This window comes from Hyperoodon ampullatus (assembly GCF_949752795.1).
Source record: "Hyperoodon ampullatus genome assembly, chromosome: 2".
Lineage (NCBI taxonomy): Eukaryota > Metazoa > Chordata > Mammalia > Artiodactyla > Ziphiidae > Hyperoodon > Hyperoodon ampullatus.
The window spans coordinates 23,583,407-23,609,391 of record NC_136915.1 but is presented as its reverse complement, the minus strand read 5'-3'; the positions used below and the strand labels follow the sequence as shown (position 1 = coordinate 23,609,391).

Sequence of the window (25,985 nt, the reverse complement as noted above, 5' to 3'; positions counted from 1 at the left end):
CACAAAAAGACAGAAACCTCTATGATTCCACTCATATGAGGTACTTAGTCAGTCATAGCAGCAGAAAGTAGAATGGTGGTTGCCAGGGGCTGGGGGAAAAGGGAAATGGGGAGTCATTATTTAATGGGTACAGAGCCTCAGTTTGAGAAGATGAAAAAAAAATTCTGGAGATGGATGGTGGTGATGGCTTCACAGCAATGTGAATGTACTTAACGTCAGTGAACCGTACACTTAAAAACTGTTAAAATGGTAAAGTTTACGTTATGTGTATTGTACCGCTATCAAAAAAGAACCTGTGGCTATAATCAAGTGCTCTCACTGTGTCTGTTTTCTAAGCTAGAGAGTCTGGTGAGGGAGTCCTTTAGAGCCATTAGGATCTTAGCTCCTCAACATACTTAGCTGTGTGATTTTGAATATATTACTTCACCTCTCTGAAGCTGTTTCCCTCATTGGTAATTTCAGTGTAATCATGCTTTTCAGGAGCCAACACATGTGAAAACGTCTAGCTTACTAGCCAGCACACAAACAAGAATTAGCAGCCCTTTTGGGTTTATTTCCCGATTTTTTTTTTTTTTTTGCAGTACGCGGGCCTCTCACCGCTGTGGTCTCTCCCGTTGCGGAGCACAGGCTCCGGATGCGCAGGCTCAGTGGCCATGGCTCACAGGCCCAGCCGCTCCGCGGCATGTGGGATCTTCCCAGACCGGGGCACGAACCCATGTCCCCTGCATCGGCAGGCGGACTCTCAACCACTGCGCCACCAGGGAAGCCCTCCCCTGATATTTTTTGCTTTTTTTTCTCATAGAATTCAATCCTTTATGGATTGGACCTAACCCTGGGGGTGAACTCTACTGCCTCTGCAATGCCTTGGGAAGCTCTTTGGTTTTTTTTCTAGGTCAAAATCCCCTTTAAGCTCATCTTGAATTCCATAGCCTCTGGGGAATTTGCTCCCAACCATCCTTCTCAGACCTCACGGAGGCTACCCTTATGTGAAGCACCAAGTGGCCAACCATGTTGGTTTCAGAGCCCTAAATCCAGTCCGTCATCTGTCAAACAGGCCCCCCCTGGCAGGGAAGAACACAACCACCTCTACCCATTTTCCTTCAATTTGATGGCGACTGGGCATGTTCTCTGACTGACGTACAACCCGGGCCACATTAAATCCACACACACTCCTGGGTCTCTGGGGAGCTGGGCTTCTCAACCGACAAGGAAGCTCCTAGTAAGAATTTCCGCCCCCAGGCAAAGCCAGGGCAGCGTGCTGACATCTTCATGCCTGGTGCCCAGAAGAAGGCTGAAACGGTCTCTCCTTCCTAACAGTCCCTGTTAGACCAGGGACTGGTCTAACAGCTTTGGGCAGGTCGTTTGTTTTCTTTAAGCAATCTTCTCTGTCTTTTCTTTCAGGTACCAGGCACTATGCCAAAAGCAGTGAATGCATGATTTCATTTCATCGTCACTGCAACCCTGAGTGTTAAGACCACGCATGGAACGTCCCCATTCTACAGAGGAGCTAAGTTAGACGGCTCATACAAAGACACGCGGCTAGGAAGTGACAATGGCAGCATTCAAACTCAGACTTGGTTTCCAGAGCCCACACTTATAACCACTCGAGTCTGTACGTCACTGTTCACTGCCCACCCCCCGCCACCTGCCACCTGCGCTAGCTTATCACACATTGGCCATGGGGAGGGGGCCAGTCTGGAGGTCAGGACCAAAGGGAGGGAACTGGTCCAGAGGTGGGCTGCCTCCAGAGCCTTTGTCTGTTTTCACACATTCCTCAACCCTGCGAGGGTTTGGAGAAAATCTGCTCACAGCCCAGGCAGGGTCGGGGAGAGACAGACTTATAAACAACAAAACAATGTCACAGGCACCGTGACAGGGCTCAGTGGGGCAAGGAGGAGAGGTCAATTCAGAACAAAACGTACACTTCTGGTCACAAGGGGGTGGCAACCAGTATTGTGGTACAACAGCTACGTGCCAGGTCTTTCTCAGGCATGATTTTATGTACTTCTTACACCTGTGTTTTGTTTTTTTAATGGATAATAAACAGTTGTTAGACATTGACTCTTTTCCAGGCACTGGGAAAGCATTTTACATCATTTAATTTTCCTAGCACCCCTACAGGGTAGACAGTATTTATCATTCCTGAGTTATAGAGAGCAGTAAAGGAACTTGCAGTCAGAGGCTGAGTGGAGATTCAAACCCCGTGCTCTTCCCCGAGACCCCGGTGCCTTCCTCTAGACTTCAGTTTCAGCTTCTCCCCTGAGGACCCAAATTGTGCGCCCCTCACGTATTCTCTTTGACAAGGAAAACATAAGGTCCCGAAAGCGTGGCATTACCTTGGTCACCACTATGTGCCTGAGACTTCCAGCAGCGCCCAGCTCAGAGCAGGCGCTCAAAACACATCTGTTAGGGAATTCCCTGGCGGTCCAGTGGTTAGGACTCGGCACTTTCACTGCTGGGGCCCAGGTTCAATCCCTGGTCGGGGAACTAAGGTCCTACAGGTGCGGCCAAAAAACAAAAAAAAACAGAAAACAAACAAACAAAACACATCTGTTGAATGAATGAACATCGACGTGTCTGACCTCCACACTAGACTGGGACGTCCTGCAGGCAGGAACCGTGTCCCCTTCATGCTGTGCAGAGGGGACATAGTGTTTACTGGAGGACTCCTTGTGGGACAGAGAGTCAGGAGCCCTGATTCTTGGAAGTAACCAGCCACAGACCCAAGAGCTTTGGGACAAATTAGGACAGCTCTTCCTCCCGCCTCCCCCCTCCCTCCCTTCCTCCCCTCCTCCTTCTATCCTTAACCTGGACCAACCCAGGTCCCCTGAAGGACACCTGGGCCTGACCCTGTCTGCCCTGAATCTGCAGTGACTCAGCTCTGCCACTGTAACGGGAAATGTTGTCAGATCATTTACCCAAAGCAGCTAATTTGTTTTTAACTAAACTGAGGGGTATTTTTTTTTTCCTCTTAGGCACAAGAGCTCATGGGGGTCAAAGCCAGGGCAAGAGACCTAAAAACAATAACAGCAACAGCAACAAGCTAAGAGCACCAACCCTCTGTCTGACCGACCTTATGGCACCTTAGGAACCAAATCAAACAAAATGCTTGAACCTAGATCAAAACTCATTTGGTCCCAAACAGCGTGGACTGCTGGAGCATTTAGAGTTAATTTTATTCCCCAATGCTTCGTGAGATCTCAGAAATAACAGCTGCTCACTATAAAAGGTCCAAACAATACAGAATCACTTCATAAAGAAAATTTAAAAACCAACATCAATAGTACAGACTATCATTAACAGACAACAGGCAAACACACAGGCCCTGTTTTATATAAATGGGATCTGGTTCTGACATTATTAAATAACCTGTTTCTTTCTTCTCAAAAATATGCTGTGACCATCTTTCTATATCCACAGATACAAATTAATATGATTTTTGGTGACCGATTGTTATTCTAGTCTAGAGGTCAACAGGCTTTTTCTGTAAAGAGTCAGAGAGTAAATATTTTAGGCTTGGTAGGCCTAAATATTTGGTAGGCCTAGATGCATATTCTTCTGTTTCTTGCTTTTTTTTTTTTTTTTTTTTTTTTAACAAGCCTTTAAAAGTGTAAAAAGCATCTTTAGCCCAAGGACCATACAAAAACAGACTACAGGCTAGAGCTAGTCTCACTTATAGACACTAAAGCTCCTGAATACAGTTACTTAATAAATTCCCCTTTAAAAGACAGGTAGGTTGTCTCTGCTTTTTTGTTATTATAAATAATAGTGTGATAAACATTTTTGTGCACACGGATATCTGATGGTTTCCTTGGGGAAAATTCCTAGAATCTCAGAGATAGAAGGAAACTTCACAGTGAGGGCATTCCCTCTGTGGCACTCCAGACAAATGGCTACGCAGCTTCTGCTTGAGTATATCCAGAGACGGGGAACTCACCACCTGTAGGCACAGTCCATCCTATTGTTGGGACCACTCACAGGATAACAAGTTCTTTGTTTTATTTGAGCTGAAAACTGCCTCCTTCTCACCTGGCACCATTTTTCCTGGTTCTGCTCACAGAATCACCCTTCCATGTCTTGGAAAATAAAGATATTAACAGTACACAGGGGCTTCCCTGGTGGCACAGTGGCTGAGAATCCGCCTGCCATTGCAGGGGACATGGGTTCGATCCCTGGCCCAGGAAGATCCCACATGCCATGGAGCAGCTAAGCCCGTGTGCCACAACTACCTAGCCTGCGCTCTAGAGCCCGTGAGCCACAACTACTGAGCCCACGTGCCGCAACTACTGAAGCCCATGCGCCTAGAGCCCGTGCTCCACAACGAGAGAACCCACCGCAATGAGAAGCCTGTGCACTGCAACGAAGACCCAATGCAGCCAAAAATAAATAAATAAATAAATAAAATTTATTAAAAAAAAAAAAAAACTGTACACACTTCACCCAGCTATGATGAGACCTGAGTTAGTACAAGTGCTCAGTACGTGTTAGGGGTTCTGGCCGGTTGGTGAGCTGCCTTCTCACGCCGTGTAGCCATTCCTTGGAGCCCTCATCTCGGTTGGGCTTCATGCATTCAAGAGTGTGATTATCGGGCTTCCCTGGTGGCGCAGTGGTTGAGAGTCCGCCTGCCGATGCAGGGGACACGGGTTCGAGCCCTGGTCTGGGAAGATCCCACATGCCACAGAGCAACTAAGCCCGTGCGCCACAACTACTGAGCCCGTGAGCCACAACTACTGAAACCCGCACGCCTAGAGCCCGTGCTCCGCAACAAGAGAAGCCACTGCAATGAGAAGCCTGCGCACTACAACAAAGAGTAGCCCCCGCTCACTGCAACTAGAGAAAACCCGCACGCAGCAACGGAGACCCAATGCAGCCAATAAATAATTAATTAAAAAAAAAATCAGAGACTCAGAGTATCCATTAAGGCTGCATCAAAAATACTTCATTGTTTATAAATAAAATAATAAATAGATAAAATAAATTAGGTTCTAATTATAAACACATTTAAAAAAAAAAAAAAAAAAAGAGTGTGATTATCTGAGTAAAGATGATACCACAGGACTTCCCTGGTGGCGAAGTGGTTAAGAATCCTCCTGCCAATGCAGGGGACACAGGTTCGAGCCCTGGTCCGGGAAGATCCCACGTGCCGCGGAGCAACTAAGCCCAGGCGCCACAACTACTGAGTCCACATGCCACAACTACTGAAGCCCATGCGCCACAACTGCTGAAGCCCAGGCGCCTAGAGCCTGTGTTCCGCAACAAGAGAAGCCACTGCAGTGAGAAGCCGTGCACCTTAACAAAGAGCAGCGCCCGCTCGCCACAACTAGAGAAAGCCTGTGCACAACAACAAAAACCCAACGCAGCCAAAAATTAAATAAATAAATAAATAAATTTATTAAAAAAAAAAAAAAAAAGGTGCTACCACCCTCTAGGTTAAGGGAGGGCCCAAGATGATGCAGGTAAATCACATCACAGGCACTCAGGCCAGGCCTTGTCCCATCTCTCCAGGCAAGTAAGGAAGGCCAAATCCATTTTCTGTGGGATCTATAACCTCAAAGTCATTAATGTAGACACATGTCACAACAGGAAGGGTGGCCTCTGTGGACAAGTTTTCAGGTTTCTGCCCCATAGCTGGCTGTATTCACCATACCCAGATGTGGCATGGGGGGCGATGGGGAGGGTTCTTTTTTGTTTTCTTTTTTTACTTGTTTTTCTTTTCTTTTTTTTTTTTCAGATGTGGTTTTTGTGTATTTATTACCTCACTGACATCACTGCTGGTGGAACACCAGCTTAAGACACACCCCCTGTCACTCATGGTCCCCAGACTGGCCTCCCTAGCTCACAACTTTGTTCCTCTCCTACTTTTTTTTTTATTTGCACCACGCGGCAAGCAGGATCTTAGTTCTCTGACCAGGGATCAAACTGGCACCCCCTGCAGTGGAAGCACAGAGTCTTAACCACTGGACCACCAGGGAAGTCCCCCTCTCTTTTCTACTTCTAAGCCATTCCAGAAGTTCCCCGCTCCCTGCACTTCCAGCAGATACTGTCACCACCAAGGTTTTAATAACTGTAGTGGGTTGAATGGTGGCCCCTAAAAGACAAGTCCACGTCCCAACCCCCAGAACCTGTGAACGTGGTCTTATTTGGAAAAAGGATCTTTACACATGTCATTAAGTTAAGGATCTTGAGACCACCCTGGATTACATGGGTGGGCCCTAACTCTAATGACAAGTGTCTTTGTAAGAGACACACAGCACACAGGGAGAAGAGAAGGCCATGTGAAGATGGAAGCAGAGATTAGAGATAAGAGCGATGCAGTCACAAGCCAAGGACTGCTGGCGCCACCAGAAGCTGAAGAGGAAAGGAAGGATTCGCCCCAAGAGCCTTCAGAGGGAGTACAGCCCTGAATACACTATTTGGACTTCTGGCCTCCAGAACTGTAAGAGGGTAAACTTCTGTTGTCTTAAGCCATTAAGTTCACGCTAATGTGTTACAGCGGCTCTAGGAAACTGATACAGTAAAAGCGCAGCCAAAGAGAAGCATGGACTTTGGCACCAGACACACCTAGATTTAAGCCCCAGCTCTACCTCTCACTGTATGACCTTGGGTGAGTTCTAAGTTCTCTGAGCCTCAGTATGCTCCTCTGTGAAGTGGGTATAAGCATCCTACTTCTTGAGAGTGTGGTGAGTGTGGAATGAGTTCATGCCTACGATGCCCCTAGCACACTGCCTGGCACACTCATATCATAGTGGCTTCTCTTCTTGTCCAGATGAGGAAAATGGGCCCAGAATGACCCCTGATGAGCTGCCCTGCAGTCCCAGGCTCCTGACTCCTTTCCTGGCCCTTGGTAACCTACTACCATTGGGGTGGGACACAGAGTCCTGTGCTGGAACTTCAACACTAGAAGAGGCTCTGATCTAACACTGAGTTCAAACCTCCTCTCCCACTTTACAGATAGGGAAACTGAGGCCTGGAGAGGGAAAGACAATTGTGCAATGTTACACAGGGTGTCGGTTTCCCTGACTTCTGAGAGCCCAAGGTCTTTCTACTTCTCCAAGCTGCCCTCCCAGGAGCTAAGTCTCAGATGAGGGTTCAAGGTGGCTGAGGCCAAAAAGAAACAGGGGCTCCTATCCAAGGCTTCAGAATTCCTGACAAGGCCCTGGCCTACATTCTATGTCCCTGTGTCCAGTGATTAACCAATGTAGGGTGGGTCCATGGATGGAACTGTTCCCATTACTGTCATCACCTTTGCCACCATCTGCATCACAGCAGCTACACAGACGCAGTGCTTACACAGGCCTGATGTATTCTATTGTGTCCTACCATGACATTTACATAGATTATCTCATTTCATCACTCCAACAACCTTATGAAATTGTTACTATTATCATCTTCATACAGAGGAGGAAAGTGAGCCTTGGAGAGCGTACTGGGTTGAACAATTGCCCTCAAAATTCATGTCTACTTAGAACCTCAGAATGTGACCTTATTTGGAATTAGGGTCTTTGCGGATGTAATTCATTAAGATGTGGTCATACTAGATTAGTGGGCCCTCAATCCAATATGATGCAGAGACACACACAGAGGGTCATGGCCATGTGAAAACAGAGGCAAAAACTGGAGTGATACAGCTGCAAGCTCAAGGGATACCAAGGATTGCCGGCAACCACCAGAAGCTTGGCGAGGAAGGATTCTTCCCCAGAGCCTTCAGAAGGAGCATGGCCCTGTTGATTTCAGACTTCTAGCCTCCTGAACTATAAAGAAAACATTTCTGTTGTTTTAAACCACCTAGTTTATGGTAATTTGTTATGACAGCCCTAGGAAACTGATACAGAGGGGATAATCATCTTGCCAGCCATGGCCTAAAACACAGAAGCAATGTCTGTTAAAATTGCTCCACTCCACAGCTCTCCCAACATAACAACTTTTTTCATCAGGAATACAGAATGTTGGCACTGAAAGGAAAGATGGCTGATGAGAGTATTTACTGAGCATTTACTATGCGCCAGCTGCCCTGCTAAGGGCCATATGGGTGTTCACTATCCCACTGAATCTACACAACCATCACCGGAGGTGAGCATTATTCTCCCCATTTTACAGGTGAGCAATGTTGAGGCTCAGAGGGATGAAGTAACTTACCCAAAGTCCCGCAGCTGGGAGCGGCAGGGCCTAGGTTAGGCCTGGGTTGACTCCAGAACCCAGAGTCCTTCTACCCCATCTTCTCCCTGTCTGTCAAGTTCAACCCCTTTGTTTTACAAATGAGGAAACCAAGGCAGAGCTACAGCAGTGATCCCAAAGGCTCTGCCCACGCTGGGGGATAAACAATTTAAATAAAACAACTGCCAGCCAACCAGGGTCCAGCTGGGGCTCCCTCAATTTGTAGACACAGGGTGGTTGCTCTTCTGGCTGGCAAAACAAGCAGGGCTGGGCAGCAAGCGCTGGGAGCTACAACCCTGCCCACCATTCCACGGGAGTGGCGAGAGGCCAGAAATGAATTAGCTATCTCAGTTTTGGCAAAGCCTGAGGAAGGAAAGTGGTTAATTATAACGAGGCCCAGTGAGTGTGTCTCCAAGAGAAGATTAAGGACTGGAACATGGGTATGCAGAGCTCCTGAGCCGCACATGAGCAGGGAGGCCGACCAGGGCGTGCTCAGCAATAAACAGGGCAGACCCCGTCTTCGGTTCAGTTCAAGAACCACAACATGCTCGTGAGATGCAGGGAAGAGAAGCTCTTCTCCATCACCCTGGCTCTGCTTCCGGCATAAGGATGGCTGGACCAGGGCATGGGGCAGCCAGACACAACGGAAGCCCTGAAAAAGCAGATTTCCTTAAGTGTGGCATGTCGACCCATGGGTCTCTGGAAATAGAACACGTCCCTCCTATAAACACGTACTGACATGCTGCATGAGTGTCAGACCCTAGGCTGGGGCTCCAGCTACAAACAAAGGATGCTCGCTCCACCCCACACCCCCTCATTCGGGGAGAGAGAGAGAAATGAGCGATCAGCGGTTTGAAAAGTGTATGGTCTCTGATGGGGGACACTTAGGACACTGTGGGAACACAGAGGAGGCATCAAAGAAGGCTCCCTGGAGGAAAGACTTACTAAGCCGAAAAGTAAGGGGTTTCCTCTAGAGGAAACAGAGGCCTGCGGTTCCTACATATCTTCTTTCCCTCTTGTAGTTGGGGGATTTTTATTATAGATCCCAAGAACCCCACAGAGGGAATTTCATTAACAAAGTGCCAACTAGATATTTAAGAAACACTCAGTGATGCCTCCTCAGAGTCAGGGATTGGGCTAGGAAACAGGATAGAAGATGAAGGGGATGCAGTTCCTGCCCTCCAGGAGCCACCAGTGTAAAATGGAAGTCAAACACAGGAACAAGCAATTACACTACAACCAGAAAACACCCATTTCAAGACCATCAATGTTTGTGTGCATCTCCCCTCTTCTTATATGACAGGCACTGGATGAAGGTACTTGATTTACATCATTGCACTTAATCCTCACAACAAATGATGGTCGTAAGCACTATCACTGCATTTAGCAGACAAGGGGACTCTGAGGCTCAGAGAGGCAGATAAACTTGCCCAAGGTCACACAGCCTATAGGTTGTAGGACCAGGACTCAAGCCCAGGTCTGTCTGACCCTGTGATGGCAATTAATTTTTTTTTTTTTTTTTTGCGGTACGCGGGCCTCTCACTGTTGTGGCTTCTCCCATTGCAGAGCACAGGCTCCAGAAGCGCAGGCTCAGTGGCCATGGCTCACAGGCCCAGCCGCTCCGCGGCATGTGGGATCTTCCCGGACCGGGGCACAAACCCGTGTCCCCTATATTGGCAGGCGGACTCTCAACCACTGTGCCACCAGGGAAGCCCGGTAATTAATTTTATGTGTCAAAGTGGCTGGGCTATAGTACCCAGTTATTTAATCAAACACTAATCGAGGTGTTGCTGTGAAGGGATGTTGTAGATGTCATTAACATCTGCAATCAGTTGACTTTAAGGAGATTATCCATGATAATGAGGGTCTGCCTTAAGAGCAAAACTGAGGTTTCCCAGAGGAAGAAGAAATTCCTCCTGTCAACCGCAGCATCAGTTCTTGCCTGAGAGTTGCCAGCCTGCCAGCCCCCCCTACAAATTTCAGACTTGCCTAGCCAGACCCCACAATCGCATCAGCCAATTCCTCAAAATATATCTTACTGGTCTTTTTTCTTTTCTGGTAGGACCTTGACTGATACAGACCCGAAAGCCATGCTCTAGGCTAAGGATGGTGCCAGGAAGCCACACCATCTCCTCACCCGGAAAAGGACAATGACAACCGCCACCATGCTGGGTTGTTTCAGGGGTCCAGTGTGATGAGAGGCAGCATGATCAAATGGAGAGGGCAGGCCCTGCAATCACTTACTAACCTTGGTGTCCTTGGGCAAAAGTCTTATATCCTTGAGCCTCAGCTTCTTCATCTGTAAAACAGACAGATGGTTCCTACCTCACAGAAGTGTCGTGAAGATTAAGTGAGATTTTGCATGGACGGTCTCCTGTATGGAGCATTGTAATAGGGCCAAAACGGATGCTTGGGACTTCCCTGGTGGCGCAGTGGTTAAGAATCCGCCTGTCAGTGCAGGGGACACAGGTTCGAGCCCTGGTTTGGGAAGATCCCACATGCCGCGGAGCAACTAAGCCCGTGCGCCACAACTACTGAGCCTGCACTCTAGAGCCTGTGAGCCACAACTACTGAGCCCACGTGCCACAACTACTGAAGGCCAACATATTGTATGATTTCATTTATATTAAATGTCCAGATTTGGCAAATCTATAGAGACAGAAAGTAGATTGGTGGTTACCCAGGCCTGGGGCAGGGCGTGGTAAGGGAGTGACTATTCGTGGTTATGAGGTTTCTTTTTGAGGTGATGAAAATGTACCCAAATTGGTTGTGATGATGGTTACACAACTCTGTTGCTATACTTTGGGTGAATTGTATGGTATGTGAATTATATCTCAATAAAACTTTTATATTTAAAAAAGGTTAAAAAAAAAAACACCTACTGAAGGGCTTCCCTGGTGGCGCAGTGGTTGAGAGTCCGCCTGCCGATGCAGGGGACACGGGTTCGTGCCCCAGTCCGGGAAGATCCCATATGCCGCGGAGCGGCTGGGTCCGTGAGCTATGGCCGCCGAGCCTGTGCGTCTGGAGCCTGTGCTCTGCAATGGGAGAGGCCACGGCAGTGAGAGGCCCACGTACCGTAAAAAAAAAAAAAAAAAAAAAAACCTACTGAAGCCCATGTGCCTAGAGCCCGTGCTCCGCAATAAGAGAAGCCACTGCAATGAGAAGCCCTCACACCGCAACGAAGAGTAGCCCCCGCTCTCCGCAACTAGAGAAAGCCCGTAGAAAGCAACGAAGACTCAATGCAGCCAAAAATAAATACATAAATAAATAAATGTATTAAAAAAAAGAAAAAAACGCACGCTCATTTTTGCCACAGTTGTAATTGGTGAATTCTTCATTACTTTGAGTACTTACCATTGCCAAGTAAATGTTCCAATCCCATAATTCCATGTGAAAAATTGCCCTCAAGTTTTCCATTCTTAGTGACCTTATATGGATGCTACAGTTTGCCTAATCTGTACCCTCCCACCCTGCCCCATGCCTCACCCCCCAGGGCCACTCCTTGAGGACAATGGGCAAGGCAGGCCCCATGCAGACCACTTCACATACATTCTCTCCTTTGACTCACACCCACCAGGAAAAGTGGGTATCAATACATTCCCATTTCGTTCACAGAAGAAACCTATAGCCCAAAGAGAAGAGGTGCTTGTCCAGAAGCACAGGGTGGACAGAACCACGGTCTAAAGCCATATGTTCCGAAAAGCCCAGGCTTTCCACCTCTAGGCCTTTGGCCATGCTGGGCATTACTTATACTTCCTTCTGCCTGACACACAATAGAGTTTCACTTTTGTTCTATTTATTAATAATTCAGTATTTTAATAACGATAAATCAATCCTGCTCCATGGCCTCTCCCAATCCCTGGCTGTATGACAAAGTCATTTTTCCACATTTGGGATCAGAGGGTATCATGAGTTTGACCTTTCTTCACGGACGTTCCTTCACGGACACTGCATGAGTGGGCTCCGGGAATCAAGGTGCCTCAGTTCAAGGCTGATTCTGCCATTTACCCACTGTGGCCCTCGGCAAGTGAATTATCACCTCTGAGCCTCAGTGGCCTCATCTGTCAAATGGAGAGAAACACGGTCCCAAGCTCAAAGAATTGGAAGAATTAAATGAGATCATTTATGTGAGGCACTCGGCACAGAGCTGCCCACCTTGCCAGCCCTCATGAAAGGCCAGCAGTGCTATTTTTGGTGTTCAGTCCGACAAGTCAATATGCCATTCTTTGCTGTTGACCTCTCTCGTACCTGGGATGACCAGGCCTGAGCCTGTGGAGGAGGCGTCTTGTGGCCACCTGCCCCTCCCAGCAGGACAGCCCTCTGACCACGTGTGGGCTCTGCTCCCCCTGCACTGGGAGGAACGGAAAATCACTAGATGTGGGGCATTTCCTAGCACTTCAGGAAGATGAGTTTTTGTAACCAAGGGAAACAAATTACCTCCATCTGTCCTGCAGGGGCATCTGGCCTGGCTGGCAGGAGCAGTTTCTTTCCCTTGGCTTAATCCTTGCCTCTGTTCCCAAGTCCTAGGCAACCAGCCAAAAGGCAACATTATCACCAACAACTTCCTGTTATGGGCCAGGCCTTGTGCTAAGGCCATACATCATCCCCCTTAACTTTTGCCCTCACTGTTCCCCCTGCTAAAACATTTCCTCCTAGCAACTGGCCTCTGCTCAATTGTCTCCTCGTCCCCAACCTCCCCATCTACATCTGCAGCCCCGCCACTCTGTCACCATGCCTGTTTTAGTTGACTTCGTTGCCTATAGGCCTTACATCTATTTCTTTATTGCCTATCTTTTCCCCACTAGAATGTCAGCTCCATGAGGACAGGGACTGTGTCTTGATCATTGTTGCATACCTAGCACCTAGAACTCTGCCTGATACTTAGGAGGAGTTGCTGAATGTATGTTTACCTGCAATGTAGGTGTTTTTCTATCATCCCTATTTCACAGATAAGAAAACAGGCTCTGTTAGGTGAGCCCAAGGGTAGAAAGCCAGCAAAAAGCAGACCTGGATTTGAATCCAATCTCTGAAGGATATGGCTGCTTCACTAGCTGCTGGCCTTGCCCCAGGGAACTTGGGTTCTTTGGGACTCTTAGGTGTTGTCAGTGGCCCCCAAGCTAGACTGCCTTGTGTAGGAACTAACGTCTCATGCTCCCAGCTACTCCTATTCCCAGCCACCCTTTGGCTCTCCCTTAGCCCACGTAATCCCAAGCATGGAAACAGATGCAAGAGAAGGCAAGGGGTTAGGAAAGGCAAGTTCCAGTCCTGCCTTGGCCATTGACTCAAAAGACACAGAACTTCTCCAGGCCTCACTTTACTCATTTGTAAATCAGAGGGGTTGAACTTGATATACAAGATGGCAGAGGACAGGGCAATGGTTAAAAGTGTGAGCTCTACTATTCACAATAGCCAGCCAAGACACAGAAACAACCTAAACGTCCATCGACAGATGAGTGGATAAAGAAGACGTGGTACATAAATACAATGGAATACTACTCAGCCATAAAAAAAGAATGAAATAATGCCACTTGCAGCAACATGGGTGCAACTAGAGATTATCATACTAAGTGAAGTAAGTCAGAGAGAGAAACACAAATACCATATGATATCACTTATATGTAGAATCTAAAATATGACACAAATGAACCCATCTATGAAACAGACTCACAAGATACTATACATAGAAAATCCTGAAGATGCCACCAGAAAACTACTAGAGCTAATCAATGAATTTGGTAAAGTTGCAGGATATAAAATTAATGCACAGAAATCTCTTGCATTCCTATACACTAACAATGAAAGATCAGAAAGAGAAATTAAGGAAACAATCCCATTCACCATTGCAACAAAAAGAATAAAATATCGAGGAATAAACCTACCTAAGGAGGTAAAAGACCTGTACTCAGAAAACTATAAGACACTGATAAGAGAAATCAAAGATGACACAAACAGATGGAGAGATATACCATGTTCATGGATTGGAAGAATCAATATTGTGAAAATGACTATACTACCCAAAGCAATCTACAGATTCAATGCAATCCCTATCAAATTACCATGGCATTTTTTACAAAACTAGAACAAAAAATCTTAAAATTTGTATGGAGACACAAAAGACCCGGAATAGCCAAAGCAATCTTGAGGAAAAAAAACGGAGTTGGAGGAATCAGACTCCCTGACTTCAGACTATAGTACAAAGTTACAGTAATCAAGATAGTATGGTACTGGTACAAAGACAGAAATATAGATCAATGGAACAGGATAGAAAGCCCAGAGGTAAACCCATGCACCTATGGTCAACCAATCTATGACAAAGGAGGCAAGTATATACAATGGAGAAAAGAGTCTCTTCAATAAGTGGCACTGAGAAAACTGGACAGCTACATGTAAAAGAATGAAATTAGAACACTCCCTAACACAATACACAAAAATAAACTCAAAATGGATTAAAGACCTAAATGTAAGACCGGACACTATAAAACTCTTAGAGGAAAACACAGGAAGAACACTCTTTGACATAAATCACAGCAAGATCCTTTTTGACCCACCTCCTAGAGAAATGGAAATAAAAACAAAAATAAAAAATGAGACCTAATGAAACTTAAAAGCTTTTGCACAGCAAAGGAAACCATAAACAAGATGAAAAGACAGCCCTCGGAATGGGAGAAAATATCTGCAAACGAATCAAAGGACAAAGGATTAATCTTCAAAATATATAAACAGCTCCTGCAGCTCAATATTAAAAAAAACAAACAACCTAATCAAAAAATGGGCAGAAGACCTAAATAGACATTTCTCCAAAGAAGACATACAGAAGGCCAAGAAGCACATGAAAAGCTGCTCAACATCACTAATTATTAGAGAAATGCAAATCAAAACTACAATGAGGGGCTTCCCTGGTGGCGCAGTGGTTGAGAATCTGCCTGCCAATGCAGGGGACACGGGTTCGAGCCCTGGTCTGGGAGGATCTCACATGCCGTGGAGCGACTGGGCCTGTGAGCCACAACTACTGAGCCTGCGCGTCTGGAGCCTGTGCTGCGCAACGAGAGAGGCCGCGATGGTGAGAGGCCCGCGCACCGCGATGAAGAGTGGCCCCCGCTTGCCGCAACTAGAGAGAGCCCTCGCACAGAAACGAAGACCCAACACAGCCAAAAATAAATTAAAAAAAAAAAAAAAAAAAAACTACAATAAGGTATCACCTCACACCAGTTAGAATGGGCATCATCGGAAGATCTGCAAACAATAAATGCTGGAGAGGGTGTGGAGAAAAGGGAACCCTCTTGCACTGTTGGTGGGAATGTAAATTGATATAGCCACTATCGAGAACAATATGGAGGTTCCTTAAAAAACTAAAAATAGAATTACCATATGACCCAGCAATCCCACTACTAGGCATTTACCCAGAGAAAACCATAATTCAAAAAGACACATGCACCCCAAAGTTCACTGCAGCACTATTTACAATAGCCAGGTCATGGAAGCAACCTAAATGCCCATCAACAGACGAATAGATAAAGAAGATGTGGTACATATATACAATGGAATATTACTCAGCCACAAAAAGGAACGAAATTGGGTCATTTGTAGAGAGGTGGATGGATCCAGAGACTGTCATACAGAGTGAAGTAAGTCAGAAAGAGAAAAACAAATATCGTATATTAATGCATACCTGTGGAATCTAGAAAAATGGTACAGATGAACCAGTTTGCAAGGCAGAAATAGAGACACAGATGTAAAGAACAAACATATGGACACCAAGGGAGGAAAGTGGGGGGTGGGTGTGGGGGGGTGGGATGAATTGGGGAGATTGGGATTGACATGTATACACTGATGTGTATAAAATAGAGAACTAATAAGAACATGCTATATAGCACAGGGAACTCCACTTTGCTGTACAGTAGAAACTAACACAACATTGTAAAACAACTATACCACTCCCCCCAACAAAAAAAAAGAAACAGACTCACAGACATAAAGAACAGACTTGTGGTTGCCAAGGAGGAGGGGGGTGGGGGAGGGATGGATTGGGAGTTTGGGATTAGCAGATGCAAACTATTATATATAGAATGGATAAACAACAAGGTCCTACTGTATAGTACAGGGAACTACATTCAATATCCTGAGATAAACCATAATGGAAAAGAATATTAAAAAGAATGTATATATATGTATAACTGAATCACTTTGCTGGACAGCAGAAATTAACACAACATTGTAAATCAACTATACTTCAATTAAAAAAAAAAAAAAGTGCAGGCTCTGCGATCAGAATGACCTGGCTTCAATCCGACTCCAGGACTTTGAGGATGTTATATCAAACATTCTCTGAGCCTCGAGTTTCCTCATCTAGAAAACGGGGGCAACTGCACTCACCTAATAGAGGTCTGTGAGGATTAAACAGGATAATATATATACATCTCTAAGCAGAGTGCCTGGCACAAAACAAATGTGCAATAAAGAGAATAATCATCCGTGATTCAAAATTCTACGCCCTGGTGAAAAGGTTACTTAGGCAGGGGAGGGGAGTGAGGCCATTTGTACCTCTCCCTGTGTCATGTTTATTGAACGGGACTCTTTGACCTCACAGGACTCTGAAGTTTGAGTTCCTTCCACTTATCAAGAAAGACTTGGGAAGCTACAGAAGAAAAAATTCTTGCTGCACACACCCACCCCGGCCAGAGACAAAGCTGCTGATTTCTGCAGCTGAACTGGGAGCTCTAAATCAATAGAACACAACGCAGACACCCCACTCCACCCCATGCCGCCCAGATGGTAATGGGGCCTCTGCAGCCTGCAAGATGGTAAATTGCTAATTTAAGCCAGGCTTTCTGCTCTACACCACGATTATCCCTCTTCCTGTGCATGTTATGATGTCTGAGTAGCCAATTAGATTTCGAGGTCCCAGGACTCCGAGGTTAATGAAATCATACCTTGCCCTTGCACAGCCCCCATCCTCTAAAGTTCAGGCATCATCTGCCAGGAAGGGGAGAAGGGAAATCTGAGATCACAGAATCTGAGAAGCATTCTTCCTCCAGTCTCAGTTGTGGGGAAAGGAGCCTGAAATTATGTATGTCTATCTTTCTCCACCCAAATCTCCACACAGTGGTTTGCCAGTGCCCTCTTGCATAGCTTCAGGGACAGGAAACTCCCTATATTACACAGCAGCCCATACCTTCCTGAAGAGCTCTGACTGTCAGAAAATTTCTTCTAGAAATAATACGAGATGTGCACAAACATATGGGTTCAAGAATGTTCACAGACACATTATTTAGACTGGCATGATATGGGAAACGATGTAAGTCCCCCCATATAGAAGACATTCATACAATGCAGCCATCAAAAATCATGTCTTCAAAGAATGTTTGATAACATGAGAATACACTCATAATGGTATGTGAAAAGGCAGCTTACAAAATATTATATATGATGTGATCATTATTTCAATATAGTATGATACAGATGTCATTAAAACACACACACACACACACACACACACACACACATACAAATAAACACAGAGCGAGAGACACAGAAAGAGATGGGAAGGAAATACACCAAAACGACAAAGCTTTTCTCTTTATGGTAGGATTATGGGTATTGTTTGTCTCTGCTTAATCGTCTCAGTATTTTCTGAAATAACTACAGTGTTACTTATGGTGATTTATGTTACTGTGTTTATTGTAAAAAAAAAAAATGTCTAGTATTGAGCTGACAAAGTTTCCCTGTAGCATCCACCCAATAATTCTAGTTCCTCTGGGGCTCGATAAATGTCGATCAAATGAGTGAGAAGCAAGTCTCACTCCTCTTCTAAACAGACATAATAATAGAAAATGTTTATAGAATACTTACCAAGTTCCTGGCTCTGTGCTGAAGTCTTTCACATGAAGCCTCATGAACTTCTCATAACCACCCTATGAGGGTCTATTGCTACTCCCATTTCACAGACAAGAAAACTGAGGCTCAGAGAGGTTATGTATATATCTCCCAAGCTCACTCTCTTAGTAAGTGTGATCCCAGGTCAGTCTGGCTCTGATGTCCAGGCTCCCAAGTGCTGTCACCCCACACAGAGGCCTCAGAGGTTTGCAGACAGCAATCTGCCCTCCTCCCCAGCCCTGGTCCTCCCTCCTCTAACTAGACAGCCCCAGCTCTCGCCTCCATTTCCCACGTGTCCCATGGATGGCAGCGGCAGAGTGGACGTGGAGGGGTTTGGGAGTCAGAAAGACCTGGGTGTGCCTCCTTCTGGCTGTGAGAGGCTCCCTTGGAGCCTTCCCGCCCTCATCTCTCATACCCTCGCAGGCCTGTCATGCAGCTTGGAGGAGCCTCTGGCACGTGGCAGGAGCACGGGAGTGACTCCTCTGGATTCTCCCCGGTGTGTCTGTGAGTCACACATGTTCCCCAGGGAATGAACCCAAGACCTGGGAAGCTAGGCCCCAGGGCAGGGCCAGGAGGCTTGGGGACACCATCCAGGGCTGCTGCCCTCCCCACTCGCCTCGCCAGAGCTCATCTGGCCCAGCCTTCTGCCTTCTGCAGGTCCCACAGCACTCCGGCTTAGAAAGGAACAACCAAGGCCAGGGTTTCTGGGGTCTGTCCCAGGTCACCCAGCTCTCTTCCATCACCCTGAGCTGACCCCTTCCAATCCGCCCCAAGCCCACCCACAGCAAATTCGTCCTCTTGAACTCCATTCTGCACAGACTGCTCCAAAGTTCTCTTCCCCATGGCCTGTGACCAAAAGCTCCATTTCCCAGCATGGCTGCCTTACCATGGGCCCCAAGAACCTGTCTAGTCTCACAACTCGAGCCACAGCACGGCCTCTGGCCCCTAACACAGCCACGCTGGGCCGGACTCCAGGCCCCTCCTCAGCCCTCCCTCCCCACCCCCCTCACCACAATGACTCCCTCCAATTCCCTGGGGCTGGTCCATGGAGTTCCTCTAATATTTGCACCCTCCCCCAGGAATTCTGGAAGGTCAGTGGGTGCATCATTGGCCCCAGGGCCTGGCCGCAGCTCAGCACACAGCAGGCGCTGCTGACAACCACAGTGAGGAAGACACCTGTCTGCAAGGCCTTTCCTGCTTTGGTCCTTATGGCCTCTGCAGCCTCACAGCCAGCCCAGCCCCTGGCTCTCTCCATTCTGCCACGGTGAACTTCCCTGCCCTCTGCAGCTCTGCCATCCGATCATCTGCTGAAGCTTTCTTTGCTTGTGCTGTTCCCTCTGCCTGGAATGTTCCAACCCCCTCTCCGTGGAGCCAACTCCTGCTCCCCCTTCACGACTCAGCACAGACACCAACTGCTCTGGCTGGGTCAGGTGTCCCCCTGGACTCCCTCAGCTCCAGGAAGCTGCAATTGTCCCTGGGGCTGTAACTAACTAGGGGGTCCTGGGGGTACATCAGAAGCCAGAGGCCATGCTGAGGCTTAAGCTGAGAGTCTAGTCAGTGGGAGCTGAGGCTGGACGGGCCTGCCAGGGGTCAGCATCAGCAAAGGCTTGTTGAATGAGTAAACATGCAGACGATGCAGGAAACAGGAAAGGACCCAAGGTGGAAAGTGTAGACAATCAGGTCTCATAGCCACCAGCTCTGCCTGCCTGGAGCAGCTGCAGGGGTGCCTGTTAATCTCGGCATTTGACATATACTGAAGGCCTACTATGTGCCAGGTGCTGTGCTATGACCTTCACATTCATGATCTCACTTAATGCTCCCAATAACCTATCCTGATCACCCCAATTTTGCAAATGCAGAAATGGGGCTCAGGGGAGTTAAGTGGTTTGCCCAAAGCCACAACACTGGGACATGGTCGAGCGGGGATGGAGACCAGCATGACCTGACCCCCAGCCGTGAACCTTCACCACTGCACTGTGTCACCTCACTGGGATCTCTCCTGGCCCAGGAGCCCTGCGTCCACAGACCCCAATCAGGACAAGAGAGGGGAGGGAGACAAGAAGGCAAGGGCTTCACGCTGCGTCCCCAAGAGCAGGATGGGGACTCAGAGCTCTCACCCTGAGCACTTGTCCCAGCAACCCCTGGCACCTCGGTAGTGGACAGAGGGGACACCCAGAACCCTTACTCACCTGTCACGGCCCCGCCCCACACTAGGCTGCCAGGCCCAACCTCCCCTCCCTGCTCTGTGCTGCAGTCACCTGGGATGGGAGGGAAAACACGATGCTCTACCAACGTCGTCTTGTCATCTTTAAGACAAAGGTGCCTCTGAGGCAGGTGCTACGAGCCACATTTTATAAATAGAGAAACTGCAGTGCAGAGTGGCCATCCAACCTACTAAAGATCTTAGCAGGTGGCAGAGCTGGCATTTGATACAAGAGTCAGAAGAGACACCAGCCCAGGAAGAGCTCAAGGGGCAGAGAAACGCATAGTCTGAAACAGAGCCATGAAGAGGCAGTCCGGGCTGGTAAGAGGCAGGGAGGCCCGGTGGGGGTGATGGGGGTGGTGAGAGACACAGCAAGGTGCAAACCTGCCGAAACCAGGGTCAGGGAGAGGTGGAGGCCGGGGACAGGGCAGGCGGACAAGAGACCAGGTGGAGAAGTATTGACTCCTATCTCCTACCGGATTCAGGACAGGCAAACTGGGAAGCTCTGAGCCATGTAGAGGGAAGATGGGGTCACCCATCCGAGATGCGGGGGTCCTTAAGCCCTTCACACTCCACCCTGCCTAGAGGGCTGCCAATGGGAACTCTGAGATGCCAGCCCTGCTCAGGGTATGACTGCACCCAGAAGGAGAGGTTGTTGGGTGTCTGCTCTAAAGACCCACCAAGTCACCACCCTGGCTGAACTCACCCTGCAGGAGTAGGGAGTGTCTGCCTGGGGACCATCATCCCCAAAACTCCTGCTCACACTTCATGGAACCCTCAGGAACCACAGGCTGTTTGCTCAGAGTGCAATTCCCAGAGGCCCCTCTCATGTATCCAGAAGGATGAGTGGGCTTCTCAGGCGGGTCCATGGATCAAGGAGAGGGTCAGAGTTGGGGCGGGAGGAGGGAACGGAGAGTGCTTTGTGCTCTGGGATTCTGAGATACCTGTGCTCTGTTTTTTCAGCCCCTCATCCACGTCAGGCTTCCCGTCACAGGCTCTTCCCTCATCTTTTTACTTAGTTACCCCCTCCTCATCCTTCAGCTCCTCAGAGGCCTTCCCTGAACTTCCAGACCAGGTGATACCCTCCCCCCATCATAGGCTCCCACAGCTCCCCTCATACCCTTCCACGGCCCTCACCACAGCTACAAACTTAAATCCGTTGGATGGATGGCTGATGAATGTCTATTTCTCCCAGACCTGAGCTCCATGAGGGCAGGGACAGTGGATTTTCTTCCCCACCATCATATCTCAGCATCTAGCACCATAGGATTTTTCTTGAATGAGTTAATTCTTTTCATTCCTTCACATAGAGACCCTCCCTGTTCTCAAAGGGCTTAAATGGCTCAGACACAACGTTATTTAATCCTCGCCACAACCCCAGATGCATTGCTGTTACTTCCACTTTACAGGTGAAGAAATGAACTTCCGAAAGGTGAAGTCACTAGTCCAAATACACAGCAAGTAAGTGGCTTTGAACTCACGATTTGCCCGTTGATGCATCTGACTTCAGAGCCCCAGCTCTGCCACTACACCTCCCTGCTTTTCTGCCTCAATGGTCCTCTGGATCTTCCTTTGCAAACCTTCCCCTGCTCCCCAGATAGTTTCAGCTCAGGACTGACAGGCACAATTCATTCATTCAATAACTCATTCATTCACCCAATCAACTGACTCACTTATTGGTGGGGCTGGGCTCTGCACGGGGTGTCAGGGAACCACAGATACACCAGAGGCTTTTCTCCATCCTGGCTCCCCTCCCTGCACTGCTCTTGGGACTTTGCCAGCAGAAGCCAAGCCCCAGGCAGCTGCCCTGCCCCTAGCCTCCCTTTCAGTGGGGAAGGACTAAGTGCAGGGGCCCGTCATTCCCCTCCCCAAGGACGTCATTCCCCTCCCCAAGGACGGCAGCCTAAAATACGTGAGCTGAATAATGCGTAGGCTCATCGTCCTTTTGTCTCCATCATTCTCTGAGAATCCTAGGACAAGAGGAGGGACAGGATTCTGCCCCCTCCTTCCATGCAATTCTTTGTCCCCTATCCCAGGCAGCTCTGGAAAAAGTTCTGGACAAGACCAGGGTTCTACTCTGGGTCTGGAGCCAGCTGTAGGACCTAAGGGGAACAGGCCACCTTGCTTCCCTCTGAACTGCAGATTCCTCACCTGTAGAATGGAGGTGACAATGATGGGGATGCTATTGCCTATCCCACAGGGTTGTAGGTGAGGATTAAATCAGTCGGGCCCAGAGATACAGTGATCACATAGATGGTTGGCCCAGGAAATGTCTTAGCAACACAGGGACCTGAGGGGCCAGCTATGCTGCTTCCAAGATGCATTTGACAATGTGATTTGGGGAAGCTTGGTTGGAGTACCCTAGCAGGCAGAGCCCAGGGCCTGCCCTGAGTGGACCCTCAGAAGTGAGAGGCCCTCCCCTGGCTCAGTGGTAGTGGGGGAGCTGTGCTCATCAGCCCACCAGCCAGAGGCCCCAGGAAAGAGACTGGAGAAGGAACCGAACACACTGACACTCAGCTTTCCCCAGATCAGAGCACTTAGAGCCCCCCTAAAGAGCACGAGTGCCAGGAACCTGGGACTCCCTGAATCAGAGCTACTCCCAGGCCCACCTTACTCTCCTCTGTCGTAGGCACTGGATTCTGAAGAATCTGGAAAGTTACTCATCCGCATCATACACACAGCTTCCACTTATTGGGTCCAGGCATCACGCCAGCTGCATTATATATGTTCTCTCAGTGACACCTCACAAAAACCCTGTCGAAGAAGCTTCTATTATTCCCCCATTCTATAGATGAAGAAACTGAGGCTCAAAGAGACTAAGTGTTTTACCCAAGTCACAGAGCCAGTTCGTGGCTGGGATTAACACTCAGGTTGACCCAAGTCTACAGGCCACACTACTTCCGAAGGTGAAGTGGGGAGCATCACCGACAAAAATGCAAAGCAAAGATCAATCCTGCCTGTGCTTGGGAGAATTATACCACTGTGGCTGGTGATGAGTCACTGAAAGCACAGGACATTCTTGTGCCCTCCACTCTTCCTGGAGGAGCAAAGCTTCCTCTGGAGTCATCGACGCCAAAGCTCCCTCAACACCCACACACCCACGCAACGCTCCAGTATACTGCACCCTGCCCAGCAGAGACCCCATACTCTGGAATTCATACTCCCAACTGAGGAGAATGGGTCTCTATCCCTCAGACAGGGAAACTGAGGCAGATGGGGTAGATGGTGGGGCAGGGGGAATGGGCCCCCAATGTGATAGGCATCAACGACTGCGCCAAGACCACAGTTCACATCTCCCACCTCGGAATCCACAATCTGCCCTCTGCCTTCTGCCCGGCTTGGTGACACCAGAGCCCAGAGAAGTTTAGGGTTGTACTCTTGGTCAACCACCGTGGATGACCCATTTCCAACTAACAGTAAATACCAGGGCATCTTTGTTGTTAGGATAGGAGTTTCCTTTCAATTCCTTTTGCCAGTGTCTGCACTGGCGGAGCTGGGTCAGGAAGGTTGCTTCTGAGCAAGCCAATGATGTTTTAGACTCTCTGAGAAGGTCCCCACACTGAACATAGATACCAAGAAGCGAACTTCACTTCCTCAGATGAAAGTACAAACTCCACTCCAGCCCAAACAAATCACTTTTGTCTTTTCCAGAAAACAAAAGACTGTGAGAGGAGAGGAGGAGAAGGTGAGAGGGAGCCTTTGTGAGGAGGATCTGAGGTCTCTCTGAATCGCGTCCAGAGCCCAGGACTAGAGGGCCACTGGGGAAGGAAGCAGAGAGCGACTAGCTGGCCCACTGTACCCAGGAACCATGGCTACCCCTTAACAAACGCACACACAGGTGCACAAACACAAGTGTCCAAAGCCACTCTGGAGGCTCTCCTCCTCCGAGGGTTTCAGGGGTCTGACAAGAAACAACAGTCACACTGTCACGTGCTCCTACAGAGAGAATCACAAACTGACAGTGTGAGACAAGCACACACACCAACACTGGGACCCCAGCAGCAGATCCCCAAGTGTGACTTGGTAAGTGCCCGCTCAGCATGATGCAGACACACAAGCGCTCCTGTGCCCTCACCTGTGTAGTCAGCCCACGCACTGCTGTCTCCCCAGAGGCCCATGGCACTTCCGGCATCTCTGCCCACCCCTACCAAGTTTTTGGAGGTCCAAACACACATCTGCACTGTCACAAACAAAATCACGCACTCACAAACTGTGACAGACACACAACTGTCGCCAAACTGTCCCACACAGACTGATACAGAAATAGGGGATGCCAACAGATGATCAAATGTTATTAGTTAAACGCGGGCGCGCGCGCGTACACACACACACACACACACACACACACACACACACACTTGCGCGCGTGCGCGCGCGCCAGCATCCCCCTCGAGATGGAAGTGGTCTTTCCGCTGGGCCCCGGGCGCCCCCTTCAGGAAGTGCGGAGGCCCCGGGAGTGCGGGGTCTGAGGTCAGGGTCCCAGGTCCGTAGTCCCCTCCCCACCCCACCCCGGGGCACAGCCCGACGCACCAGCCCGCAGCGCACTCACCGGACGATGCCGAACATGACGAGCACGTTGCCCAGCAGCCCCACGGCGCACACCGCCGAGTAGAGCGCGGTGATGGCGATAGCCAGGGCTAGGGACGAGGCGCTCCTTGCTGCCGGCGGCCCCGACGCATTGGCGCCCGCGCTGGGGAAGGCGTCCGACGCGTTGGCGAGGAGCAAGGACCGCAGCTCGGCGTCGGGGGAGGGGGCCGGTTCCATGGCGGCCAGGCGGCCGGCGCCGCGTCCCTGCCCGCCGTGCGCCCTGGGCGCAGAAACCCGGTGCGAGCGGCGCGCCAAGGGACGAGGCCGCGGCCCCGACGCCGCCAGCTGCTGCGCCCCGACCGCCTGGCTGCCTCCGCGCCCCCTCCGCCCGCCTCGCCGCCCGCACCGGCCCGTCCCCCAGCTCCCGGCCGCTCTCCGAGCCCAGACCGCTCTGAGCCAGGAGCCGCTGCGGGCTCCTCGGACGCGCCTGCCGCGCGCACCACGTGGCCCGGAGGCGGCAGCCAGTCTGCGCCCGCGACCGGGGCCGGGCGCTGCACCACCAACTTGGAGTGGAGCCAGGGAAGCTACCCACTCCCTCCCTAGGGATGCTCCGCCGGCTCGGGTGCGCCCCCACCCCAGCCGGGACTCATTTCTGCATCCTCTGCCGCTTTGGGATTGGAAGGACCTCTCTATGAATCCCACCTCCCACTCCTGCACTAACAAACAGAGTGACCTTGAGCAAGTCACTTAACCTCGCTCAGCTTCATTTTTCTCTTCTGGAAAATGAGGATAATCGCACCACCTCCTTCAGAGGGTTGTTGGGGAGATTAGTAAGATGATGCGGGTAAAGAGCTTAGCTCAGTGCCGTGTACACAGTAAATGCTCCGTAAATAACCATTACTATCCATGGCTTTCTTTTACTCCATTAATTTGCTCAACAGATCTTTTTTTGGGTGCCGAATATAAGAACCAGGTACTACTGGGGAGCCACTAGTGCATAAAACCAGATGCGTCCCCTGCCTCCTTACAGCCCAGTGGAGGAGAGAGACGTCAATCCCAGGACCACACTGATGAAGATACAGCTACGCACGGAGGAAAAGTGAAAGAAAGCAAGGCATTCCTGTGGCAGGACCTACAAAACCCAGGGGTCAGGACAGCTTCCCTGAGGAAATGACACCTAAAGTAAGATGTGAAGTGTGAGGAGGGACTGACTTAGGGAAAAACTAGG

The 25,985-nt window shown here is 49.1% G+C and overlaps 1 protein-coding gene across 1 annotated transcript in view; it reads right to left on the bottom strand.

Annotated features, from left to right (window-relative positions):
• OPRD1 (opioid receptor delta 1) overlaps positions 1–24,994 on the bottom strand; it is a gene marked incomplete at both ends in the record, with an annotated part of 36,910 nt that extends 11,916 nt beyond the window's left edge. Inside the window, one exon of the mRNA XM_079697983.1 lies at positions 24,780–24,994. Within this exon, the coding sequence (XP_079554109.1) occupies positions 24,780–24,994 (215 nt within the window). The remainder of the gene's footprint in view (positions 1–24,779) is intronic.
• Between the last annotated feature and the right edge of the window lie 991 nt (positions 24,995–25,985).